General features: G+C 51.7%; 2 protein-coding genes and 1 non-coding gene across 3 annotated transcripts; 1 reads left to right on the plus strand and 2 right to left on the minus strand.

Annotated features, from left to right (window-relative positions):
* Positions 1-1,876: 1,876 nt before the first annotated feature.
* Positions 1,877-25,565, minus strand: AP1B1 (adaptor related protein complex 1 subunit beta 1). The gene is made up of 15 exons (XM_072723149.1): positions 25,379-25,565; positions 24,814-24,909; positions 23,693-23,808; positions 23,187-23,352; positions 17,544-17,642; positions 16,753-17,012; positions 15,507-15,708; positions 14,725-14,745; positions 14,033-14,176; positions 8,192-8,337; positions 5,918-6,047; positions 5,540-5,624; positions 4,753-4,839; positions 4,492-4,646; positions 1,877-2,897 (listed from the first exon to the last, which is right to left on the minus strand). Exons 1-15 carry the CDS (start codon positions 25,541-25,543, stop codon positions 2,823-2,825), a joined length of 1,947 nt encoding a protein of 648 aa, XP_072579250.1. The 5' UTR covers positions 25,544-25,565; the 3' UTR covers positions 1,877-2,822.
* LOC112906982 (small nucleolar RNA SNORD125) lies at positions 7,525-7,621 on the minus strand. The gene has a single exon (XR_003232669.1). It is a non-coding gene; the product is annotated as a small nucleolar RNA SNORD125 (small nucleolar RNA).
* Positions 13,002-13,358, plus strand: LOC112906974 (small ribosomal subunit protein eS27-like). The gene has a single exon (XM_025982132.2). It carries the CDS (start codon positions 13,049-13,051, stop codon positions 13,301-13,303), a length of 255 nt encoding a protein of 84 aa, XP_025837917.1. The 5' UTR covers positions 13,002-13,048; the 3' UTR covers positions 13,304-13,358.

The raw sequence follows: 25,565 nt of genomic DNA on the forward strand, positions 1-25,565 counted from the left end.
GGGACTCGATCCTGAGACCCCAGGATCGCGCCCTGGGCCAAAGGCAGGCGCTAAACCCCTGAGCCACCTAGGGATGCCCCCTAAAGCCCTTCTAAAAGCCTGGCTCCCAGTGATGGTCCCAGGTGCTTTTCTGATGCATGATGTGTTAAGGCCTAGGCTTGGGCCACTGGGAGTAAGCATGCTCTCTGCCTCGGTTTCTCCCTGCAAATGTTAAGACCTGCTGGGTCCCATTGTGCCAGGTGCCACGTCAGTGGGTGAAAGGCACAGTCATGGTTAGGTCCTGCCCAGTGGTCTGAGGCCTGAGCACAGCTAGCTTTTTCTTTCTTTCTTTCTTTCTTCCTTCCTTCCTTCCTTCCTTCCTTCCTTCCTTCCTTCCTTCCTTTTTCTTTCTCTCTCTCTTCCTTTCTTTCTTCCTTCTTTTTCTTTCTTTTCTTTCTTTCTTTCTTTCTTTCTTTCTTTCTTTCTTTCTTTCTTTCTTTCTTTCTTTCTTTCTCTTTCTTTCTTTCTTTCTTTTTCTTTCTTTCGCACAGCTTTATATAGAAAGGCAAACCCCAGGTTTGAGGATGGTCCCGGGTGCTCCCTTTGAGCAGGCCAGCCTTTCTCACTGCCCCAGGTACCTGATCCCAGATCTCCTCACCCATCAGCCCCATACTGTGGACAGCTACCCTGCACTTCAGATCTGCCCTCAGTGGCAGAAGGGTGGGAGCCATGACCCAGGCAGTGCATGCACAGAAATCCTGGGTGGGAGCCAGGCCCTCGGTCAGGGGCAGCAGACAACATTGCAGGCCCAGCTGAGTCTCATCAAGGGCTCCAAGCCCTTCCCCAGTCCACAGCCAGGGGTATGCCACCTGCATCAGCATAGGGTCTTCTGAGCCCTGGACTTTCAGGTAAATGGAGAACTGGATTGTGCCATTAAGGGACCAGTCGTCAGAAGTGGGGCAGTGGAGGAATGGGTACTCCTGCTGACGCTCTCTTCTCTCAGCTCCCCAGTGCCAGGGAGGCAGCACTGGGTCAGAAGTAGGCAGTACAGGGAGTGGCTGGGCTGAGATGGGGCAAGGGCACCAGGCTGCTCCTCCCTTAGAAGCAGGCTGAAGGCCCCCAGGCAGCTTTGCCATCAGGGCCCTGCCCAGGGTCTGGCTGCTGTCCCCTGGGATCCTGGCCAATGCCAGCACTGGGACCACGTGGGACGTCCCTGGTGGCACCTGAGCAGGTGCCAGCTTAGTACGCACCCCCCTCCCCCCAAGCCAGCCGCAGATGCAGGGTGGGGTAGAGCCTGCCCAGACAGGCCTGGTGCCTGGCTTACCCAACCGTTCCCTCTCTCTGGCAACTGCTCCCCATCAGAGCACCTCCCCACTGCTCCTGGGAGCCTTCGTGATGGCAGGGAGCTGAGGAAAACCAAAACAAAAGTCAGCCCTCTTGGCCAACATCAAAAGGCGAGACGGCTGGGTGGAGTTAGATCAAGGGCAGGAGTGGTGCCAGGGAGACCCGCAGACCTCAGAGGTCTGTTTTTAAGGACAGGGTAGAGGGAAAGGCGCTGTCCCAAGAGTGCTGGGGGAGGGGCTAGGCACACAGCTTGAGCCCTTGATCCTGGACCCAGGACCCCACCCAGAAGAGCCTCAGACCTGACACACGGGCCAGGAACACACTCGATGTCATAATTTTTATTCACTTTCTCTTTTTGAAAATAAGAGTAAACATACATTATATATATGTGTGTGTGTATTGTGCTATGTATACTATAGTATATGTATCTGTATATACACATATGTCAACAATGTATATTATAGTTACGGTAGGGGTCAGAAAACCATCCTCAACCACTGGAGGCAATTTTTAATTCTGACATTTAGTGGAGGGGGGAAAAAAATGTCCATGATTGCCAAAAGCAGAATCTTTCTTTATTATTAAACAGCAGTACAGGAAACCTAATGCTCTGTCAGACACAACTGAAATTTGGGAGGCCAGGGGGAGGGTAGCAGACACTAAGGAGAAACCCCAAAGAAACCCCAGATGGGAAGCACCCCGCTCACCCACGTGCCCCATCCCTTAGTCCTATCTCTGCTCCAGAAACACAGGGGACGCCAAAGACTATATCATAGGCAGTCACTGTGCTCAGGGACAAGAGAAGGAGTGGGGTGAGGGGTGAGAGGGTATGTGCAACTACCAGGGAGCAGGAGCTTGGGCTGGGGCCCTGGGCGTTTCTGCCCAGTCTTGCCCATGTGGGTCAGTGTTCAGGAGGCTATGGGCCAACTAGTACAACCACAGGGTCCCAGCCTGGGCAGATACAGACAGGGAGAGTAGGGGTGTAGGCCCTGGGAGCCCCAGACCCCTGACAGAGGAGCTCTCCTGGTACCAGGGGACCCTCCACACACACCAGGACAGCCTGGCACGAGAGCAGGCAACAGGGAGGACCTCTAACACTGATCCAAGAGAGACTGGGGGTAGGGGGCTTCCTGAGCCAGGACCCCAACGAAGGAGCAATACATTCGCCCTTTAGACACTGGCCAGGAAAGGGAAGAGAAAAAACCTGGGTCTGCTGACCAGCTTCTGTGGCCCCTCTGGCTCTGTTTCCTGGTCCCCTCCTCACCTGACCCTGTCAGCAGCAACAGAAGAGGGGAGTCCCCGAGCACAGGAGTACACTATGATTTCACTCCAGGAGGAATGCTGCCCTGCCCTGAGGACCCAGGTGGGCCTGGTAGTCAGGACCAGGGAACTCCGTGGTGGCCAGAAACCTTGCTCAGCCTCTCTAGGAAGGAAGTGCTGCCATTTCCAGGGGGCTCCTCAGGGCTGGCAAAAGGTTGGGGTGGGCACTGGATGGGAGCTCAGTTCTTGAGGATGGTCTCGTAGGCCTGGTACACGTGTTGGGACACCTCTGGCGCTCGACATTTCAGTGACAGCTACAGGGGGAAAGAGAGTGCTCAGTCAGGGGAGGGAGAGTGCTCAGAATTCCCCAGGCTCCTCTTTGAGGCTGGGAAGGAAGGCAGGGAGGGAAGAGAGTGAGAACCAGATGGAAGAGTGCGGTGCGCGCATGTGGCCTGGTGGCAGCATGTGGCCTGGTGGCAGCGTGGCCAGGGCAGATGTGTAGTAAAGCGGAGGGGGTGGCTGCTGCAGCCAGCTGGGTGCAGACCAAATATACTTGCAGCCCACACACCTGCTGTCAGCTCAGCCACCACAGCCCTAGCGGTGAGCAGCTAGTGGTGAGCAGCGTGAATCACGAGCTGGGGGCTGTCGGGGAGTGCCCGGCCCCTACCCCACAGAGCTGCTGGGGCGCTTCACTGCCTGTGAAGGGCTGGGGTCTCTGAGGAGGTATGGTCTGGAAGGAAGCAGGTCTCTGCTTGGAGAGATGGGGGTGGGGGGCACCAGGGATTCTTCCTGGGTTCCGGTACAGGAAGCTTTGTCACAGTATGAGCTGGAGAGTAGGCAGCAGAGAAACAATTGCCACCACCCCTTCTGCCAAAATCACTGCTTCTAAAGGGTGCGATTAGGGGAGGAGCAAGTGGAGCTCTGGAGCCAGTAGTGGGGAGCCTATGGGGCCCTGATCTTCTCTGAAGGGCTCTGTGCATACTGGGCATGTTGGGAAGTCGTGGTACCAGTTCCTCAATCGGGTTCACCTGGTTGGGAAGCTTTGGGGTGCCCTGTGCCTGCAACCTGCATGCATGTCTGCTCGGCTTTGGGGGTGCAGCAGGGTGAGGTGAGGCTAGGAGAGGCAGGGCGCTCTGGAGCCAGGCCAGTAGACGGGCTGTGCAAGGTGTGGCTGGGGAGAATGGAGGGGAAAGAGGAAGAGAAAAGCAATCTGCTAACCTCCAAATCCTGCACCACGGGCACCAGCAGGGAAGGTGGGCATGCAGCAACCGAACACAGGGAGACGGAAATTACTACCACCGAAGCCACTGCCACAGCCCCCGCCCGACCACAGTGCCAGCACCGCCAGCAGGGCCCAGGGAGCAACATCTGGAGGCCCATGCCTGCCAGAGACTAGGGTGCAGGGGGAGAAGCAAAGCCTGGAGCTCTCTAGGGCCTGGAACAGCAGCACGGCCTCCAGGACAACCACGCACTCCATGGAGGCCATGTCCTCACTGGGTCTGACACAAAGGCCAGGAAGGACAAGATGCTCACAAACAGCATCCTCCCAGGTGGGCCCTCAGGCAGAAAGAGTAGGAGGGCCAGGGCCTGGGCCCAGCAGTGCCATTTCCCAGTCAGGTGGGCCTTGGGCCAACTGCACCACCTCAGAGGGCCCAATTTTATAGAATCTTCTAGTTCAACTCACTGGTGACAGTTTGGTGGTGTCTTATCTGGGTAACCTGGTGGGACTGAGTTGGAGGCTAGGGTCAGAATTCTGATGCTCATTCATGTCAGGTTCAGAGGGACTGGGCTAGAGCACGCCCCATCAGAACTGACCCCTGGTCTGAGAAGGAGTGAGGGAAGGAGAGGCTGCCTGGAACATGGAGTTAGACACCCCAGGGGTGGCAGGGCAGGAGCGGGGACCCTCACCGTGAAGCTGGGGTTGCCTGGCTGGATACGCAGCTCTGCCAGCACCCAGATGCCGTTGGTGAGCTTCAGGGACTGGTAGAGCATATCCTGGCCTTCAACATTCCTCTTGGCGACTGTGAAGATGTTGCTGCTCTGTAGCCTGCTGCTCACAGCCTCTGAGAGCGAGGAGGGCCCCTGGTCAGCGATGGGAGGGGGCTGGGGGTATTGGTGAGGGGCAGTGTGCACTGGGTGGGAAGGTGGGGGAGGGCTGCAAAATCCTACCTGCATTTAGGGGGCAGTCTCTGATCTGGAACTGGGCTTCATTTTCATTGGGAATGTCCTTCCATGTGGCCAGGAACATCTGCCGGTCTGGAGGGTGAGGGACAAGGTAGAGGATGGATGGAACCCTGATAAACCTGGGTATTTTGGGGGTGCCAGCTTGAAGCTAAAGACAGGCACCAGCTCTGTGATAGCACCCTCCTGCTTCCATGAGCAAACCTTCAGGTCTGTCCAAGTGGCTACTAGTGCTGCTCCCAAAGACCCTGGGCTTCCCACCATGAGGCCTTAAATCTCTCCTTCCCAGCACCCACATATGCACTCCCCTCCTGCTCTGGCTCCAAGTAGCCTGCTCGTTAATCACAGCCTGTGTCACAGGGTTTCTGTGGTGACCGAGAGATGATGTAGGCAAAGTCCTCTGCTCAGCTGTGAGCTGGCAGTGAGCCCTCCCAGCATGGGGATGAGTCTTCTCAGGGGTTCCAGCCAGGGCACAGGAGATGGACATCAGGTGTGACATGGTCTAGGGTCCTCACCTTGGGAGGCCATGGGAAGACTGTCTAGAGACTAAAGGCAAGGCTGAGGGGCAGGTAGAGCAGGAGAATAGAATGAGACAGCCCCTGCATGGCATGGCCCCCACTGCAGGACAAAGCTGGCCAAACAACATCCAGGGGTTCTTGATGGAAGCGTGACCCTTGCCTCAGGCTCTGCAGAGGGGCTGGTGACTCACAGACTCCACCGTGGGGCAAAGCCAATCATTATATTCCAGGGACTCTGGGACACCTTCAGGACTCACCCATCTTTCCATCCTCCACAAAGAGGATGTGCAGTGGGTACAAAGTGCTGAAGTAGAAGACATCAATGTTGTTCTTCACAGCCACCTAGGAACAAGGCCTCAATCAGTCCCTGATGCTTGATATCACCTGAGGCCCCAGGAAGGGCATACTCCCTGTGTCTCCACCTGAGCAGGCTCCCTCACACACCTTCCCTGGTAACCACGTCCCTTCATCCTTTTGGATCGGGCCTCCCCTGACAGATCTTTGGCGAAGAGCACAACTCCACAGACACACCCCTTTGCCAACAAAGGCCAGGCCCCAGACCTTTCCACTAGGCTCCTCCCCTGTAGTGGGTGGGCAGGTAAGGAGTAGGGTGCTTAGCTCTGCCTGGAACACACCTGGAGATTGTTCAGAGGCTCCATCTTCATGACCGAGCCCACCGTGTTGAGAGGCAGGGATATCTCCACAGTCTGGTTGGGGCTGAGTGGTGCGTGGACCTGGAGGGGGGCAGCAGGGGCCAGGCCGAAGCTGGGGAGAGAGAAGCCCCCGCGGGAATGGCAGGGGGAATAGGTGCTGATGTGGGATGAGTGGGCTCCTCCGGCTCCAGAACTAGGGCAGCATTGGCAAAAAGCCTCTCTAGTAAGCCAGCCTCACCTCAGCTCTAGGCCCAGGACAGATGGACAAGTTCCTGACCCCCATGCTCAATGGCTGTGTGGACAGGGGGAATGAGCCCTTGGCCAGCTGCAGGCCTAAAGCCCATCTCTGTTCCACTTTCTGTTCTGGGCTATGCACTGAGCAGGCTCTGGTGAACATGGCCTTGCTCTGTTCTGCACTTGAGGAGCTCCATCTAACACCAGGGACCTGAACTATAAGCTGCTTTTTTTCCCTTCAGTTTCTTGTAATTTTATTTTTTAATAATAAATTTATTTTTTATTGGTGTTCAATTTTATAAGCTGCTTCTAACTGAAGACTGTCCAAGTTTCTGCTACCAATTCCCATCTTTCAGGAGGGATGTGACTATCCCAAGCAAGAAACCAGGCTTTACTTTCTGGGCTAGAACTGGCCAAAGAGAGATTCAAGAAAGCCCTACTTCTCGGTAAAGCAACATGTGGGTAAATCAGGAGGGGAGGATCCCCATGAGTCTCAGACACAGGACCATGAACTGACAGCTCACTGTGCCCAGGCTGGCCATTTGATATTATACCAACTCCTACCCTCATAAAAACAGTGAGAGATATATATTCTCTCATATTCCAAGTCATGAAAACTCAGGGAGGGGCAGGCCTGTGCTCAGACCCTATGGGATGAGTGGCACTGCTGAGATCTTGAGCTTGAGCTGCTTCACTTTGCCTGCATTCTGCCCATGATGGCAATCAGGCCTGTGTGGGACATGGTGGGAGATGATGCGGGGAACCCTAGGCCTCTGTGCTAGCCTGGCTCTTCAGGCTTTCCTGGAACTCCCCCACTGCCTGCTGCCTGCCCACTAGGGCAAAAGCACTAGTCCTCTCTGAACCCAGGTGTCATTATCTACTGAAAGGGGAACAACGGGGAATGCCTGGGTGGCTCAGTGGTTGAGCGCCTGCCTTTGGCCCAGGGTGTGATCCTGGAGTCCTGGGATCAAGTCTCATGTTGGGCTCTGCGTGGACCCTGCTTCTCTCTCTGCCTATGTCTCTGCCTCTCTTTCTCTGTGTCTCTCATGAATAAATAAATAAATAAAATCTTTATTTAAAAAAATTTTTTAAATAAAATCTTTAAAAAAAAAGAAAGGGGGACAATGGTATTGACCTCACTGGGCTGTCAAGTAGCTCAAAGAAAGATAATACTTTTAAAATCCTCAGCACAGGGCCTGCCACCCAGGGAGTTGTCAGCACCCTCTAAGTCTATTATGAGCAATCACTGGGACTTCCCCTTGGAACTTGGAGTGCTTCTATGGCCTCTAGGGCCATCTAAGGATAAGTAGCAGAGCTGACGGAGGGTCAGGACCCACTGGCCTGTGGCTCTCCCTGAGGAAGCAGCCCCTTCAGTCAACTTCTTAGAGGCTCAGTTTGCTCATCACTAGAGCCACTCAGGAAGAAGAATCATCAGGAGAGGCTGCTTGGGTCCCCAGAGAGCCCTGGCCTAGCTGGCCTGGCCCGTGCAGACCCTGCTGGTGCCAGGGAGGAAACCTTCCCCAGGACTGCCAGTGCAGGGGACCCAGAGGGGTGAAGAGCCCAGAGCAGCCACCACTCCCAGAGGACCCGTCTGATAGGTTAAACCTGTGCCACAAGGGGTTGGTGGGCAGGCAGGGCCATTCCCAGTCAGCCTTCTTAGAGCTGGGCCCTGAGGTGGCAGCAACTTAAGCCCGGAGAGGAGGCTCCCTCCTATTATGTGGGGTGTTTGCCAAAGGCAGGCTCCTAGTCTGGAGCTGGGGGTTTTTATCAGAAAACACTCTTTGAGCAGTGGAGGAAGGCAAAAATAAGGAGAGATACCCTAACCCTCTGCCAAATACTTTAGAGTCTACCTAAAGAGGTCATGAGGAAAGGAAAAAAAAAAATCATTGCTTTAGACAGTTTTGGTCTGAGATGCAGCTGTGAGGAATATCCACCTTCCCCAGAAAAGAGGCACCAGACCCCTCAGAGCTCTTGGCTCCTGCCTGCAGTCACCAGCTCATCACACTGGCCTTGGGAGCTCACCTGTTGCGGTTAAACTGGATGGCAAAGTCGGTCATGACCTGGAGGGCCTTGTTGGTCAGCTGTAGATCCATGGAAATGGAGCCCACCTGGCGGGTGAAGGTACCTGAAATCTCCAACCCCTTGGCCTTCATAGCTGGGAGCCACACCTACAGGGAAGACAGTGGAGAGGAGGCTCGTGTTTACCACTTCCCTAAAAGTTAACAGCAGCCCACCTGAGCACCATTCCCCGCTTCTCCTTCACCATCCCTCTCTCCCCTTCTCCATCAGGGGCCTCCCAGATTGAGGCCCACACCTGCCTTTACCATTAGGAGATGACCATGTGGATCTTGGGACGAGAGGAACAATCCTGCATGGCCCATCCAAGGCCACCACCACAGTGTGGCTCTGTATCAGAGCAGCCTGGGGTAGAGAGGGGCTTGGTATGCCCAAGGGTTGACCTGAGTCTTTAAAGGTCCAAGAAGTAACACTCAGTAAGTAGTACTGAGAAAGGAGATGAGACATGTGGACCCTGCCAGCCTCCAGAGGAGTCAAGTAGAGTTAAGAGCCCAATGGCATCTGGGGCCTCAGCCAGAGCCTGAGGCCTTCCTGGCTGTCACAGTCTGTCCTTCCTCACAGAAGGCAGGGCTGGCCTTTTAATCATGGAAACTGGGCTGTCCAAGGACAGTACCTAAGAGGACCTCTTGCCTGGCAGGCCCTCTGCTGCTTGGCTGTCATGGGAGCCTCAGCTCAAGAGCCACCTCCTCTGGGAAGCCCACACCTAGATTCCTTCCTTGCATCCATGCTACCATGACATTTTAGCAGATAAATGTGAGCCTGTGTATCTGTATCCCCTGTACCCAGTCAGTTCTTTGAAGGAAGGGCTCTGCTTCTTTCTTTCTTTCTTTCTTTCTTTCTTTCTTTCTTTCTTTCTTTCTTTCTTTCTTTTTCTTTTCTTTCTTTTTTTTTTTTTTGCTTTTCTTTCTTTACATCCTTGGCTTAGAGCTTGCTCTAAGCCAGTCACAAGAGAGGCATGTTGGCAGAGTGAAATATCTTGAATTAAAGCCCCAACCATGAAGGACACCAGCAGGCATCATCCATAGCCATGTAAATGCCTTTCAAGTCTTTGTTCTCTCAGATCCCTCACAGGCCCCCCTCCAATGTCAAAAGGTCCAGGCCTCCTAGAGAGCTTCCCCAAGGGGCCCTGTGTTGGTGAACGTCTTACAGTCTCTCAAGGTGCTGACACCAGGAACTTCAGTGTCATCTGGGTCCCCACTCTCAGCCAACCCCAAGCCCCATACCACAGTCATGCAGATTGGGTCCTGTCACCATTACCTCCTCCATCTGCCACCAGGGCCTCTACTTCTCTCAGCAGGCAGCACCTGCATCTGAGCCACAGTCAGAGTCCACCAGGTAAGACAGAAGCCAGGGGTACCCCAATCCCTGCTCTCCACAGCAGCTAAGGTCATCTTCTTTTTTTATTATTATTTTTTTATTTATTCATAGAGACACAGAGAGAGAGAGGCAGAGACACAGGCAGAGGGAGAAGCAGGCTCCATGCAGGGAGCCTGATGTGGGACTCGATCCTGGGTCTCCAGGATCACACCCTGGGCTGCAGGGGGCGCTAAACTGCTGTGCCACTAGGGCTGCCCTAAGGTCATCTTCTAAAATGCAAATATGGGGGCACCTGACTCTTGAGCTCAGTGTCATGAGTTTGAGCCCCATGTGGGGCATAGAGATTAACTCCTCCAATGCTGTGACACTTTAACTGCCCAGAGCCTCCATGTCCTGGCTGCCCCCTCTGTCAGGCTCGACTGAACCTGCTCTTCCTCCCCCACCCCGCACTGTCCTCTGTCTGAAAAGTGCTTCTGTAGGTCCACCCACATGGTACTCACTAGCCTGATCATCCTTTGTTTTCCTGGGACAAAGGTGTGAGGGTAGAATCACAGGGCTTCAGCTTCAGCTGAGACAGGCAAACAGAGAGCTATGAGGACCCTCCACTCCCAGCACAGCCGCTTCCTGAGGCCTGGCCCCTCCAGCGGGCTACCTCTCACAGTTCTTGCAGAACTGCCTCTGTCACTGGGACTGACTGCTGACAGTGGGGACCTCATTTCTCTTGGTCACCGTGGCTTCATGGAGTCTAGCATAGGTCCTACCACAGAACTAACCCTCAACATTTACTGAAAAACCCAAAGAAACATCACCACCCACTGGTCCAAATGCTTGAGGAACTCCCAAGATCTTATGCCAAGAAAACCTCATTCCCTTGGCCAAGAAGGTTGGAGAACGTATTTACCCCCACCAGTGTGGTGGGGAGAATGAACATGGGACAAACCATTCTAGGTAGTCACGGTACTGTTAGGAAAACATAGATAACATCCCTACTGCTTCTGAAGGAAGAATGCACCTTCACTCCAGAAACTCCTGTGTCTAAGATAATGGGGAAATGGTATTGTAAGGACTCCTCTTCTAAGCAGATTGCCCTAAATTCCTCTGACCAGGTGATCCTCTAACCTCTCATTTCTAGCATTCACTGTTGGTACGCCCATCTGGCCCTCCACTAAGAAAAAGCAGTAATAATATCTATTAAAATGAACACACAAGCAAAGGGCCAGCTCCCCTGGGGCCAGTTCCGGACTTTATATTCCTGGCAGCTCTGCATCCTGGCAAGGCCTGGCATGCACAGGACTGCAGGAGTCTTTGCTGCTCTTGTCATTTGGTCCCGCCTTATGCCTGTTACACTGGGCTTTTAACATGTATCCATCGGCCTCATGCATTGAGGTAGCCCATCTGGGTAGTAATTAGTGATTCTGACAATCAATGATGCTCAGGCACACAGGATGTTCTCAAACACTGTGGGGCATGATCATGTAGGGATCAGGAATGGGGGCTTTGGTGCCACTCTGCATTCAGTTTCAGACTCTGTCACTTACCTGCTAGGTGACCTTAGGCAAAAGCACTCAGATTTCTCAACCTCAGAACAAGAGTAATAGCCCCGTCAGGCTTCTGGCAGGATTTAGTGGGGTGGGGGCTGTGCAGTCCACAGCATGGAAGTGTGCAGCTGCTAGCACTAGACTTGCTATCTGCCATGGGCCCTGATCATACCTGGGGGCTCTGGCCACCACCGCTGCAGGTACAGCTGGCATACCCAGTGAGGCCAGGGCAGGGCAGGTGCTGGCTCACAACTCCCCAGTCACAAGAGAGATATCACCTTGCCCCTAAAGCCCAGCTCTATTCTGCTCTGGGGAGGGAGCCTTGGAAGAGAGAGAGAGAGGCTCTCACTGAGAACTAAGTGGCAGACACCGTGTCTGACCTGAGTGTTGTGGGGAGATCAGGCCAGGTCCATCCCCTCTGGCAGCTACCTCGATGCTGAGAGTGTGGCCCACACCACACTCTTCTTAGCGCCAGGCCCCCATGTTCTTGACTCCTAAACTCAGCTCTCCTTTCCTCGCCCCCATTTTGGCAAATGGCACCTCCATTCCACTGCCTGAGCCAGCATCCATCCCTCCTTGCCAGCCCCCACACCCTGCCAGGCCCACCTCCCAGTGCAGTCTATTGCCTCCAGCCTCAAAGGCGCCCTTCTTGTCCAGGCGCCATCAGCACACATCAATTCCTATTGGCCTCCTCACTGGGTACTTCACTTCTATCCTACCCCTTCCAATCTGCCTCCACAGTGCAGGCAAAGCAATCTCTCTTCAGTATAAATGTTTCACTTCTGCTTAAAACCCCCCCCCCCTTTTTTTTTTTAAAGATTTATTTATTTATTTACTTATGATAGAGAGAGAGAGAGAGAGAAAGAGAGAGAGAGAGACAGGCAGAGGGAGAAGCAGGCTCCATGCTGGGAGCCAGACACGGGACTCAATCCTGTACTCCAGGATCGTGCCCTGGGCCAAAGGCAGACGCCAAACCGCTGAGCCACCCAGGGATCCCCCCACTCCCTTTTTAAAAAGATTTTATTTATTTATTCATGAGAGACACAGAGAGAGAGAGGAGAGAGGGAAAGCGGGAGAGAGAGAGAGAGAGGCAGAGACACAGGCAGGGGAGAAGCAGGCTCCATGCAGGAAGCCTGAAGTGGGACTCGAGATCCCGGGATTCCAGGATCATACCCAGGGCCGAAGGCAGGTGCTAAACCACTGAGCCACCAAGGGATCCCCTGCTTAAAACCTTTTAATGGTTTCATTGCACCAAGACTGAGGGAAACCCTCACAGCCTGGCGATGCTGATTTTGCCAGCTTCTTCCCTCCTTAATCTATAGTCTAGGTGGGAGTCATGGAGAGTACTAGCTCTAGGTAGCACAGTGGGATCTGGATCTGGATGGCATCTATGGGCATCTTCAGGTGGCACAATGGCAAGGAGGCATGACACTTAATGGGCCAGGGTCAGGGATGCTGGACATGTTGCCGGGAGGACAAAAGTCCCATCACTGAGCCATTGTCCTGCATCCCTTTGAGTATGTCTTGCATGGTTTAAATATATCCTGAAATTGGTGGGAACCTAACTATGGGGAAACTAAAAAAAAAAAAGCTTATTCTCTGTTTTGTTTTATTGGAACTTCACTGGGAGTCAGTCACCATTTCAGGAACTAAGGGCACCACCAGCCACATCGGTTATAGCTATAGTTTATAGCACTCGGGCTACAAACACTATGTGTGGCCATCGTGTGGACTCTAATGTGCCTACACCTGACGACACCAGATCTTTCAGGGTGGGTATACCTAAGCCTTTACAGTTGAAATATAGAAGTATATTCCTCTTTCATGAAGTGATAGTATCTTTCTGATTCTGAAGTGATAAGTATAGGTAGGCTGCACAGTCCACAAATCTCCTTCAAGAATTGGAAATAAAGGTCCTTTCCGGCAGTGACGACCTCCCCACAAGAACATGCCCCTTGCAAAGGATCTCCTGCACCCGTCCCTGGAAGAGGAGAAGAGGAAGCACAAGAAGAAGCGCCTGGTGCAGAGCCCCAACTCCTACTTCATGGACGTAAAGTGCCCGGGATGCTACAAAATCACCACCGTCTTCAGCCACGCACAGACGGTAGTTCTGTGTGCCGGCTGTTCTACCGTCCTCTGCCAGCCCACGGGAGGAAAAGCAAGGCTTACAGAAGGAGGGTCCTTCAGGCGGAAGCAGCACTAAAAGCTCCCTGAATCAAGATGAGTGGGACACTATCCCAATAAACAGATTTTGGATTCAAAAAAAAAAAAAAAAAAAAAAGAATTGGAAATAAAGGATGTGTTAGACTATGTCTATCATCCATGAGGGAGGGGCACTGGGCAGGACAGCCCCCAGAACTGCTGCTCTAACTACACGGGGCCTCTGTCAGTTCTCTGGGAGAGGTGGGCTCTCCCTTACCTCCAGGCCTTTCCACAGGCTGTTATCTCCACTTGGAGCCTTCTCTCCACTTTTGCCTAATTCTTTTTTTTAAAGATTTTATTTATTTGACAGAGAGATACAGAGCATGAGGACAAGAAGGCGAGCGACTGAGGGAGAGGGAGAAGCAGACTCCCTGCAGAGCAGGGAGCCCAACACAGGGCTCCATCCCAGGACCCTGAGATCACGACCAGAGCTGAAGGCAGACACTTAACCAACTGAGCCACCCAGGTGCCCCTTACCAAATTCTGACTTGATCTACAGGCCTGAGCTCTGCTCTGGGAGATGATTCCAGGCCCCCAGGCCCAACCTAGCATCTCTTCCCTGTGCTCCCACGGCCCCTGGCTGCCCTCAGCATCGGGTTGGCAAACTATTGCTCCTGGAGCCCATCTTTGTTGGCCTGAGCAGATTCAACGGAACAGGCCATTTAAGGAACCCAGACATCAGTGTCTAACTTCCCTCTGCTCCTGCCGTGAAAGGAGGTGTGGTACTTACTGCTTTGGGGGCCACATACGACCCTGACAGCGTGCCCACGCCACTTGTCAGGTCGAAGAGGTCACTCAGGCCACTGCCCATGGTTGCTCCTAGGTTCGCTGGGACTGCTGCTGCTGGGGGTGCCACAAAGTTGGGGCCCCCGATCTGGAAAGGAAGGGAAAGGGGTCAGAGGCAGGCTTTAGAGGTGGGGACATCAGGGGCCCAGCATGAGAGGCGCACCTGGCACTCTAGAAAATGGGACGGGGCAGGAGGGGGGCTGCAGGGCTGCTGTCATACCAACTCTAAGTTGCAGAGACAAGACAGGGTGAGGGGAGTAGAGAAGAGAGATTGTGCCTTCCCATGACCTGCAAGCCTCCAGCCTAAGGAGTGACCTCTGGGAAAGGGCTTGGGATACTCATAAACTAACCTGCAGCCCACAGATAAAAGGAGTACCCAAGACCACTGCTGTGAGGCTAAGTGGACAGAAACACACTCTCCAGGATGTCACGGAGAGCCCTTGGAAACTGAGAGCGCGGCTGATCCACAGAGTGACAAGGCAACTTTGTCTCAGGGTACTGAGGATGGGACACTAGATAGAAGGCCACAGCTCAGCAAGGAGGGACTGCTTTGACATCATCCACCCCTTGGGATGCTGGGCCAGCACTCAGGAAGAGCAGGGACAAAGGCTTGATGGCACAAGGGTTGAACCGTACCCCTTCAGGCTCATCCCCCATCTCCAAGCAGAAGCAGGCAGGGTGAAGAGAACAGGCAGCCACATGCAGAGAGAAAAGCCAGGAAAGAAGACAGAGAGACAAGAGAGAGAGGGAAAGAGGGAAAAGATTAGTCACTGTTGCTCCATTGAGAGGAGTCTGAGGCAAGACAGTGCCAGGCTTAAGAGGGGGCCCAGGCTATCTCTATGAAGGACACTGCTTTTGGGGCTTCACTCTACCACCCACGTCTTCTGGCATGACCCTTTCTACCCTTTCTTGTGTGATGCCTAGGGGACCTGAGCCAGACATGGCCAAGTGACAGGGGCTCTGCTACCCTCTCCTCCCGGCTCTACCAGCTACCTGAAGAAGTCCCAGGAAGATACCCAGTCCAGTCTTACCATACCCTTTCTACAGAGGGGGACTGTCCCTGACTTCTCATGGGCCTCTTGGGCCTGTTGGGATGTTGCCCCACGCTGGTGCAGGATGTGGGGGTAAGTGGACACTGGTCTGGCTCCTCTAGCCTTACAGGCCCCAAATCTGTTGGGGCTCAGTGGCTTGGCAAGAGGCTAAGTCCCATATCTGCCACATACTATGCGCTGTTGGAAGGAAGATCACCTGAACTCTTGAAGCCTGTTTTCTCCCCTCTAAGTAGGGAGTGACATAGTCACCTTCACAAATAGGTGTACCTGAGGCCCTTGGTTGGTGAATGGCACAGACGGGATGTTCAGTGATTGCTCCTCTGAAGGTCATTATCAAGATCATCCAGAGGGGGCCCCAGGACATACCAGGCTGTCAAGGCCTCCACCAAGAAGGTCCACGGCTCCCATCTGCACTGAGGAGGTGGCCAGAGGTGGGCCGCTCACCGGGGGGCCGAGGTCCAGGTTGAGGAGGTCACCCAGTAGGTCGCCCTGGGTGGGAATGACATCTGGCTGCTCACCAGAGGGTGCTCCGGCAGGGGCCGTCTCAGGGCTTTCTGTGCTCTCGTTCCTGTGAGGACACAGGAGGGAGAGGGTCAGTGGGGTGGGCCCTGGGCTGTCTCAGGGAGATCAGAGTCCTCAGTCTGTAGTATCCTCTCCCAGGACAGGCACCTGGGTCTCCTCACTGTTCCAGAAGGGCTGTCTATACGCCCCCTCCCCTTCCCCTTTCCTATGACTGATACATCTTTTTGGGTCTCCAAGAGATCCAGCTTCATGGGGGTGAGTGAAGGGAGGGGCCCTCTGTATTTCCATTACTTAGCACATTCTAAAGACTGATGTCTGTTCTGGAGGACTGGGCACCAAAGCCAAACCAACCACCAGGGAGTGGCAGAGGAGGGTGAGAAGAACAGGGCTCTGGAATTAGAATTGGGGCTGTGACTAGCTATGCTGGTTGTGGGATGCTGCACCAGGCCCTCAAGCTCTCTGTCCTACTGTCCTCGTCTGTTAAATGGGGAGACCTCTTAGAGCTATTGTTAAGGATCAAATGAAATCATCCTGGTATGTAGTAAACATTCATTAAAAAGACATTAGAATGGGGGCACCTGGGTGGTTCAGTAGAATGGGGGTGCCTGTGTGACTCTACTCTTAATTTCAGCTCAAGTCTTAATCTCAGGTTGTGGGATTGATTGAGCTCAACAGGAATCTGCTTGAGAGTCTCTCTCTCGCCCCCTCCACCCCACCCCACCCCACATTTTTCTCTCTTTCTATCAAATAAATAAATTAATTATAAAAAAAAAGTCACGGGTAGCCCCAGTGGCGCAGCGGTTTAGCGCCTCCTGCAGCCCAGGGCATGATCCTGGAGATCCTGGATCAAATCCCACGTCAGGCTCTCTGCATGGAGCCTGCTTCTCCCTCTGCCTGTGTCTCTGCCTCTCATTCTCTGTGTTTCTATGAATAAATAAATAAAATCTTAAAAAAAAAAAAGTCACTAGAATGGTAATTTCCTTGATTCCAGCCTTGCCATGGGTTATCGCATCAGGCTTGAGTGCCTGGGTTAATGAACCGCAAAACCAGGTGGGGATGCTCAGCCTAGAGACTGGCCCACTTCACTCACGAGGCAGTGCGAGGTGGCAGGCTCTTGTGCACAACGCCCCGGCCCCCCTCCACAAAGGCGCTGGGAGGCTTATGGTAGACGGAAGCCAGGGTGCCAATGTAGCAGATGAGCTCGTCCAGCAGTGTGGGCTCAATGAGGTCTGTCTCTTCAGAGATGAGTGGCTTCTCAGCCAATACCACCTCCTTGGCAGCCACTGGGTCCGTGGAGAGCAGACGCCAGTAGATGTAGCCACGGTCCCGCAAGTCTGGGTTATCAGAGTCCTTAAGCAGTAGAAGAGGTGATGAGAAGCCTATTAAACTTGGAACAAAGCAACCAGCTGGAGAGAAGGAAGGAGCCCCTCCCCAAGCCCCATGACCGAGGCATGGTCATAGTGCTGGCCAACAGCAGTGATCCTGAGCAGTCCCACATTACCTGTCCCTAAACATGGCCTGGCCCCTTGATTTCCCACTCTAGCCCAGTGTTAAATAGGCCAGTCCTGCTCCTATCCCCACTCCTCACTCCTCTCCAAAATCTGTCTTCCCTGTCATACAAACCCTCTGGTTCTCCCAGACCTCCCTCTCCTCTTCTGTTTATAGTCTATCTCAACTTCACCACCCGACCCACTCCATCGTGATTTATCTGTGACTGAGCTCCCTGAGCAGGGATGCTGGATTACTCTAGAGCCAACCCCCCAGTGGTGCCAGTCTTAGGAACAGGACCTTGGCAGGAAGGTCTGGCAGGCTCCTTGGACCCAAGCACCCCCTGTGGAGTGAGACCTGGACAGGGCACAGCAGAGAGGCGCAGGCACTGACCTGAGTAGCCAAGCTGAGAACCTGCTGTACCAGTTCCTGGGTCTCTGTCGGCTTCTTCAGGAAAAGTTTCACGATGGCCGTCAGTAGCTGCAGCTGGACCTGTGGAAGACAGAGAGTGACAAGTAAGAACAAGCAAGGGCTTCATTTGAGGATAGAAGAAAACAAAATGAGGGCCTCAGAAAGGGGAAAGGCTGTTGTTCAAAGAAAGGCCTTGGAAGCTGAGGAGAGCTTTCCCAGGTTTGGAGTAGGTCACAGAATACAGACTAAGGCCTGGGAGCTGGTCATGCTAAGTAGCCTAGACCTTGGCATTACCACTCAGGAAGGAGATAGCCCTATTTGGCAGCCCAACACTAGGGTCCTAGAAACCTGTCAGGGCTCCCAGCCTCATGGTGCCTTAAGGAGTTCACAGCTTAAAAAGGCAACATATGTAGCTGGTGTGCTTCTTAAAGGGACCATATGTCAACAGCAGAGATGATGCCAGCGAGGCCCCAGGGACTGGGCCAGCAGGGCCCAGAGAGGCAGCCTGTGATCAAGGAGCTGGGCTTCTACCAGAAGGTAGGAACCATTCCTGCCCAGCCCTCTCTCAGCCCCTGTATCTCACCCTGCTGCTGCCTGCACCAGATCATGCCCCCTGCTGCCCTCGCCTGGCCACCATCTTCTCATCCCTTAGGGCTCATGCTATCCCAAGCACCCCCACACTTCTGCACCCCCTCATCAGCACTGCCCCACAGTATTAGAAATACTTTCCAGCCATCAGGCTGTCCTGTGGAGACAGCCCTGTGAGAGCAGAGATGATGACTGTATATCTGGTTGTATCTCTGGTTATTGCTCTACTGCGTGTCCAGTGCATAGCAAGCACTTAAGAAATGGTCCATGTCAGGAATCAAGCAATCCAGAGTCCTTATGATTTGGTTACACATGGGCCAACAGTAGAGGAGCAGTGGGCTGCCAAGGTAGGAGGTAGCCCAGGAACAGGCTTCTAGGACTTGGATACATCCCCTGGCCAGGTAATCCAGGGGAAGCCATTTATCCTCCTTTGGTGGGGAGATGGGTGCCTGCTTCAGGGGATTCTCATGAACCCTGAAAATCACAATTTATGACAGCTGATTTTTTAAAAAAATATTTTATTTATTTATTCATGATAGACATAGAGAGAGGAGAGAGGCAGAGACACAGGAAGAGGGAGAAGCAAGCTCCATGCCAGGAGCCTGACGCGGGACTCGATCCCGGGACTCCAGGATCGCGCCCTGGGCCAAAGGCAGGCACCAAACTGCTGAGCCACCCAGGGATCCCCATATGACAGCTGATTTTGAAGCTAGAGTTACATCACACCTCAGTTTATGACAAAGTCATACAACTTCTCTGATTCCATTTCATTTATAATGTCTATATAAATACCTCACAGGATTAATGGAAGAGTCCATAAAACAAGAAATGTAAAGAACTTATTGTCTATTCTGCTCAATATACAACAGCTGTCACAATGATCATCAATATCACCGCAGCCAGCACATGGGAATTCTTTACCAAGTTCTCCTCAACCTAGGTCAGCCGGCTGCCTGGCATCATTCATCACTGTCAGGTCTGCTACACTGCCTAGGAACTCTGGCCACTAGCGCAACTCCTCCCACCTCTCACCAACACACTGACACCCCCGCATGTTAGCCTGCATGTTTAGGGCAACCTATCTGCAATGATATCTCTGCTTCTGCTACTATCCAAACAGGGGCAAGAGGCAGGCTGGACTGACATACCACCTCAGCCAAGACTTTCTGAGCTCCCTGTCCATGGCTGGAGAGGCCTAAGAGCCCAGGGCAAGGAGGCTTAAAGAGACAATCTAAAATAAGTTCCCTGGGGTGCCTGGGTGGCTCAGTCAGTTGAGCATACAACTCTTGATCTCCACTCAGGTCTTGATCTCAGGGTCCTAAATTCAAGCCCTGTGTTTGGCTCCACGCTGGGCCAAATAAATAAATAAGTAGGTAAGTTAGTTACTTAATTCCCAAACTGTTAAGCACTAAACAAGTATTCTTATAAAAGCTTTGAATGGTATTGTGAACCCAGGAGGCAAAGGGAGCTGGCCACTTAATTAAAACCACCACCACCACCACCCAGCTACAATGTGCAGAGTACTGGAGTGGCCAGTTTATACACATCATCCAATAAGCTTTGCAGGAACCCTGCACTGGAGACAAAGAAACAGGCTTGGCAAGTTTAACTTGCTCCAGGCCACTCAACAGGGGAGGAACATAGATTAGATTGTTTCCTTAAGCCAAGTTCCTGCTCAAGCTTTCCCTTGTCCAAATTTTCTAAGCTTGGGCTCTTCAGCAGGCTTTAAGAAGGCAGAAGTGGCCACAAGATTTACTTTAATATATGGACAGAAACACCCCCCAGAGGATACCTTCTGCAGTAATCCCAGACAGGACTTGATTGCAGGGCAGAAGGGATCCCAAGCCAGGCTCTGCTTCTCTCAGAGACAAGCAAGTTAAGGCGGCGGCTAGTGGTGGTGAAAGTAAAAGCGGCCTGAGGCAGGCTGACCTGGGACTTGGCAGGTGACAGTGGGACCGGGTGATGGTAGGAGTTACTACTATTATTTTGTGATAGACATCTGTTGTTTTTGCCCACCTAGCACCTAGTCTGTCTTCTGGTAACAGAAATGCTGTCTTTTCTTCAGAGAATCACCCTCCTCTGTTTCAATCTATGGAACCTGGAATAGGAGTCTGACAGACCTGGCCAACTGGAATTATGGCAATTAGCTCAGGATAATGCAAACAGGCCTGGACTGCTGCTGGAACTACCAAGGGATTAGGGCACTTGCTATACAGTGAGGACACAGCCTGGAACCACTGACTCCACATAGGCCATACTCCTGGGAGCCTTCCTAAAGGAGAAGCCGCCTCAGGGAGACAGACACAACTCTGATGTCACCATCTGGGCACCCTCACCTAAGCATGCTTGAAGAGAACACACTCCTGGATCTTATTAGCTACAGGAACCAGTAGGTCTCCTTTGTTGCCGGACCAGTTTACTTTTAAATCAATTCTGATCAACACCAATACTACCATTCATGAGTGCTTATCATGGGCTGGGTGCACGACAAGGACATTACACAAAGCATCTCATTTAACTTACAGAGCAACAGGATGAGGCAAAGCCTTATGACCCTCATTTTATAAATGAGGACACTAAGGCTCAGAAAGGCAGAGAATTAGTGTACAGCCACCAAGCGAGGAAGGGGCAGAAGAGGGATTCGGAGTTTGGGGTCTCCTATTCTAAGGCTCATGCTCTGACCCAAGAGGTTACACTCCCCAGTTGGGAAACAAATATTTCTGTGCTTACAAACCCATTTTAAAAGCTGTCTTGCATGAGCAGACAGTGCCTGTTCACAGAAAAGGGAATACAAATGAAAGATGCTCAACTCCACACAACAGAAATGCAAACAAAACCAACCAAGGTACATCTTGTTGTTTATCAGATTGGCAAAAACAGTTTGAGAATATACTACGTTGGCAGGGAGGTAAAGGGAGGGCTATGCTACCTCTGAGACTGGAATGTAAATGAGAACAATTTCCATACCAGAAGAAATATGGAATATTTCCCCACATCTCCAAGCACAGGCCCTTTTACCAGAAAGAATTTACCTAACAGTTTATCCTCCAGCTATACTTGCAGATGTGCCCTACATAGGTTATTCATAGCAGTACTGATTAAAAGAGAAGACTGACACCTACATATCCATCAGGGGAGGCTAGTTAAATAAACATGGCACTACGCAGCCATAAAGAGTCCCATAAATTGTAACAGCAGAAACTTCAGATATATTTTTAAGAGAAAAGGGCAAAGTGCTGTACAATTTCTTTCTTTCTTTTTTTTTTTAAGATTTAATTTATTCATGAGAGACAGAGAGAGAGAGAGGCAGAGACACAGGCAGAGGGAGAAGCAGGCTCCATGCAGGGAGCCCGACGTGGAACTCGATCCCAGGTCTCTAGGATCAGGCCCTGGACCGAAGGCGGTGCTAAACCACTGAGCCATCTGGACTGCCCAGTAGTGTTTATTTTTAAGTAATCTCTACACTTAACATTGAGCTCAAACTCACAACTATGAGATCAAGAGCTGCATGCTCTACCAACAGAGCCACTTAGGTGCCCCACAGTAGTGTTTAAAAATAAATGAGAGGTGGGGTGCCTGGGTGGCTTAGTCAGTTGAATGTTAAACTCTTGATCCCAACTCAGGTCTCAATCTTAGGGTCATGAGTTCAAGCCCTGTATTGGACTCCATGTTGTGTGGAAACTAGTAGGTATGTATGTGCGTATGTACGTATGAATTAATGAATAAATGGTAACATATACACAGTGGATCCTTATTATCCGCAGAGCCCATATTTCAAATTTGCCCATTTCCTAACATGTATTTATAACCCCCAAATCAATGTTTGGGGAGCTTTCATGGTCTTTCACAACTAAGTGCAGAGCAGCGAAAAGTTCAAGTCACCTGAGGTACATGCTCCCAGCTGAGGTCAAAGGAGATGATGCTCTGCCTAGTTTCAGCTCTCATACTATAAACAAGTGTTCTTTTCATAATCTACTTAGGGCTACGTCTTTCAAATTTTGCTTTTTGTTGGTGATTTCATGTTTAAATAGGCCCCCAAGTATAATGTTGAAGTGCTGTCTAGTGTTCTGAAGCATGAAGAAGTTGTGATTTGCCTTACGGAAAAAAATGTGTGTCAGATCAGCTTCGTACAGGCGTGAGTTACAGTGCTGGGAGCCATGAGTTCAATACAAATGAATCAATAATATATATTAAATAAGGTGTCCCATGGGCAGCCCAGGTGGCTCAGTGGTTTAGCGCTGCCTTCAGCCCAGGGTGTGATCCTGGAGTCCCGGGATCGAGTCCCACGTTGGGCTCCCGGCATGGAGCCTGCTTCTCCCTCTGCCAGTATCTCTCTCCCTCTCTCCTCTCTGTGTATTCTCATGAATAAATGAAATCTTTAAAAAAAATAAAAAATAAAGTGTCCCTAAACAGAAACACATAAAAAACAAGATTAAATACTGATTGACAAAAATGTGATCAGAGGCTCATAGGAACAATGGTTTAGTACTTGCTAGTTCAGTATTTGCGGTGACTTTATAAAACTTAAGTATCACAAATAACAAAAACCAATTATATATGTGTTTGTTTACTCGTATGTAGGAGTATGTATTCCTATACTGTCTCTGGAAGTACCTCGAAGAAACCAAGAAATGACACTGATGATCTCCATGAACAGAACTGAGTTGCCAGAAAAGTGGTAGGAAGGAGACTTTTCATCATGCATCCATCCATATTTTTTTTCAATTTTGAACCAAGTCAAAGAATTACCTATCCGAAGATAAATATAAAATTAAACCTCCAAATTTCTACTTGCCGTCAGTGTGCACCATCATAGACTGCGCCCATAGTCCCCCTTAGGTACTGGAGTATGAGAGCAAAAGGGGCCATCCCTGTCAGCCTTACATCACTTATCTGTCCACACCATCAATGCTGCATGAAGGGCAGAGCCCCAAGGACTACTGAGGGGAGGATTTCAGAGTGGGATGGACTGCAGTGGTACCAAGCTGCCAGTCATGACCCACATCCCGGCCCAAGTCACCACACCTGATGGCTCACCTGGGTGCTCTCATCATGGAAGCCTTCAAGGAAGCTCTCTAGCAGCTCATCAGCATTGTCAATTCGCTCAGCATACTCGCCTACAATCCAAATCATGGCAGCCCGGGCCTCAGGCTCATCCAGGGAGTCCAGGTTCTCACATAGTGTGGCGATCACACTCTCATACCTAAGAGACAAGCACACAGTCAGCATGTGAGCAATGAAGGAACTCAGACAACCCAGAGGAGGCCCAGCAGAGTCCAAGAGAGACAGGAAGCTGCCCCACAAGATCCTGAGAGGGTGGTGAGTAATGGGATTTGAGTTTATCTGTTACATTTTAGTGCTTATTTGGTTTGGGGAGTGGAGGAGAGGCAACTCAGAAGTAAGAAAAAACAATAGGTTTCTTTTGAGAATGCCATTTATGGCAGAGAAGGAAGAGGGGAGAGGCTCCTGTTGCTTCCCCTCCCCTCCATGCCTGTCCCCAGGACAGCCACATCACCCTTACACTAAGAGTGGTGGGCACATACTTGTTGGGATACTTGCGAAAGATGTCCTTGATGACCACAATGGCTTCCTGGACCACATAGTTGACCTTGGTCTGGATGAGATCGAGCAGTGTGCTCACACAGCGTTCTGCAGATTGCTGTGGGAAGAGTAATGTGGGCAAGGCCTTTGTACCCACTTCCAACAGAACCTCTGATGATCATGCTTCAGCCAAGAGCTCAGTCATGTCTTGCTCCCTTTCTTGTCACAGTGGGAAAACAAGAGAACACTTTCTCCAGATAACCAGTGGGAGAATGAGTACAAAATGACAACCTGGGGATGGCAGGGACCTAGAGAGTTAGAATTAGACTGAGAAAGCCAGTAGATCTCCTGAGAGTGGGGAGGGTATATGAAGTGCTTCCAGGCCGAGGCAGTGACTATGTTCCAGCCTGACACCACCTCACTTCTACTTATTTCCCAAAACGGGACCCTATGACCAAAAATAGAAAGTCCCTACTTGAAGCCCCTCCAACCCCTTATTCCAGTATGTTACACTAATGCCCTTATGGGAGAGATTCTCAGGATGCCATCATTAGCAGCAAGGGGAAAATGCCTCAAGGGGCTGGGGTGACTAGCTGTCCAAGGATCTCCCAGTCCCCAACGAGCTAACTTAAAGAGTCAGCTCAGTGGTTAAGGAAGGTCACCATAGGCAGAGAATATAAGGGATGAAATGCCAGGACACAGAGGTCTGGACAGCCCTTGAGAGCCTGGAGAAAACGACATACGGTTAGTTGAATCATGATTAACGCTAAAATGTTCAGCAGGCAGAGAACCCTGCCCCAAAACTCATGAAGTGAAAGCTAAGTCTACCAGGGGCACCACCAGTTGGGGCTGCCTCACCCTCTTAGCTAATGCTGCGGGAGAACCCATGGTTACCGATGTGTTTGTTTCATCTGCAACAACTTGAATGCCTAAAGGTGATCACAGAGAGAGAAGGAGCCCAATCAGATCTGCACAATGGATGCTTTGGGGCCTCCAGTGGTGACCCTCAGGCCTTCCTGGACCATGAGGAGCCGGCAGATTCTTCTAGAATCAGACTAGTTTTTCTGGTTTCAGCTTCCTTTCCTTCCCTCTCCTGCTAAAGGGCAGAGTCCCAGAGTCTCACCTCCACCTTGATGGCACAGCGCCCAATGGCTCGTACAGCCTTCCGTACAAAGTCCACATCCACCTCTGTTGCATACTCTTTCAGCTCTGCCAGGACCTATGGCCCAAAGAGAAAAGATGAAGTTGGGGGTGGGAACTTCCGGGGAACCCACATCCCTGGACAACGTGTATGCAGAGACTGCTAGAAGGATGGCATTCTGCCTCCCGCTCAAGAAGGGCCAAGGGGAAGGAGAGAGCTACCAGATGTCTGAAGAGGAAAGCAGGGAAGAACTAGTTGGCAGGACTGGACAACCCTTGTTTAGGCTGAGCTAGCTAACAGAGCCACCAGACTACCACTTTTCAATGGATGGATAAGTAATAGTAGGGAGAACAAATATTTTAATCACAAAAATACCATTAAGATTTGTTGAGTGCTTGCTTACAGAGCCTTGCGTTAAGCACTCTTCATGAGATGAACTGTTAATGATGAGCTGTGGTCTCTGGCAGCCCACTCAGAGACCACAGCTTGGTGGTGGTATTGCTGTCAAAATCAAAGTTCATGCCCCTAGCTACAGCCCTCTGCTAACCTGGGCGATGTTGGCCTGGGAGGCCAGACGGATCATGATGTCCAGCTTCTCCAGCTTCACGTAGATGGGGTCATTGTATTTCACAAAGAAGACCTTCATTTCATGCTTCAGGATCTCAGGCCTGGTGGCAAGACAGGATTGCCCAAAGAGTAAAAACCAAGGCATAAGCCCTGTGAGAAAACCCCTT

Source organism: Vulpes vulpes, chromosome 10, assembly GCF_048418805.1.
Source record: "Vulpes vulpes isolate BD-2025 chromosome 10, VulVul3, whole genome shotgun sequence".
NCBI classification, from domain to species: domain Eukaryota; kingdom Metazoa; phylum Chordata; class Mammalia; order Carnivora; family Canidae; genus Vulpes; species Vulpes vulpes.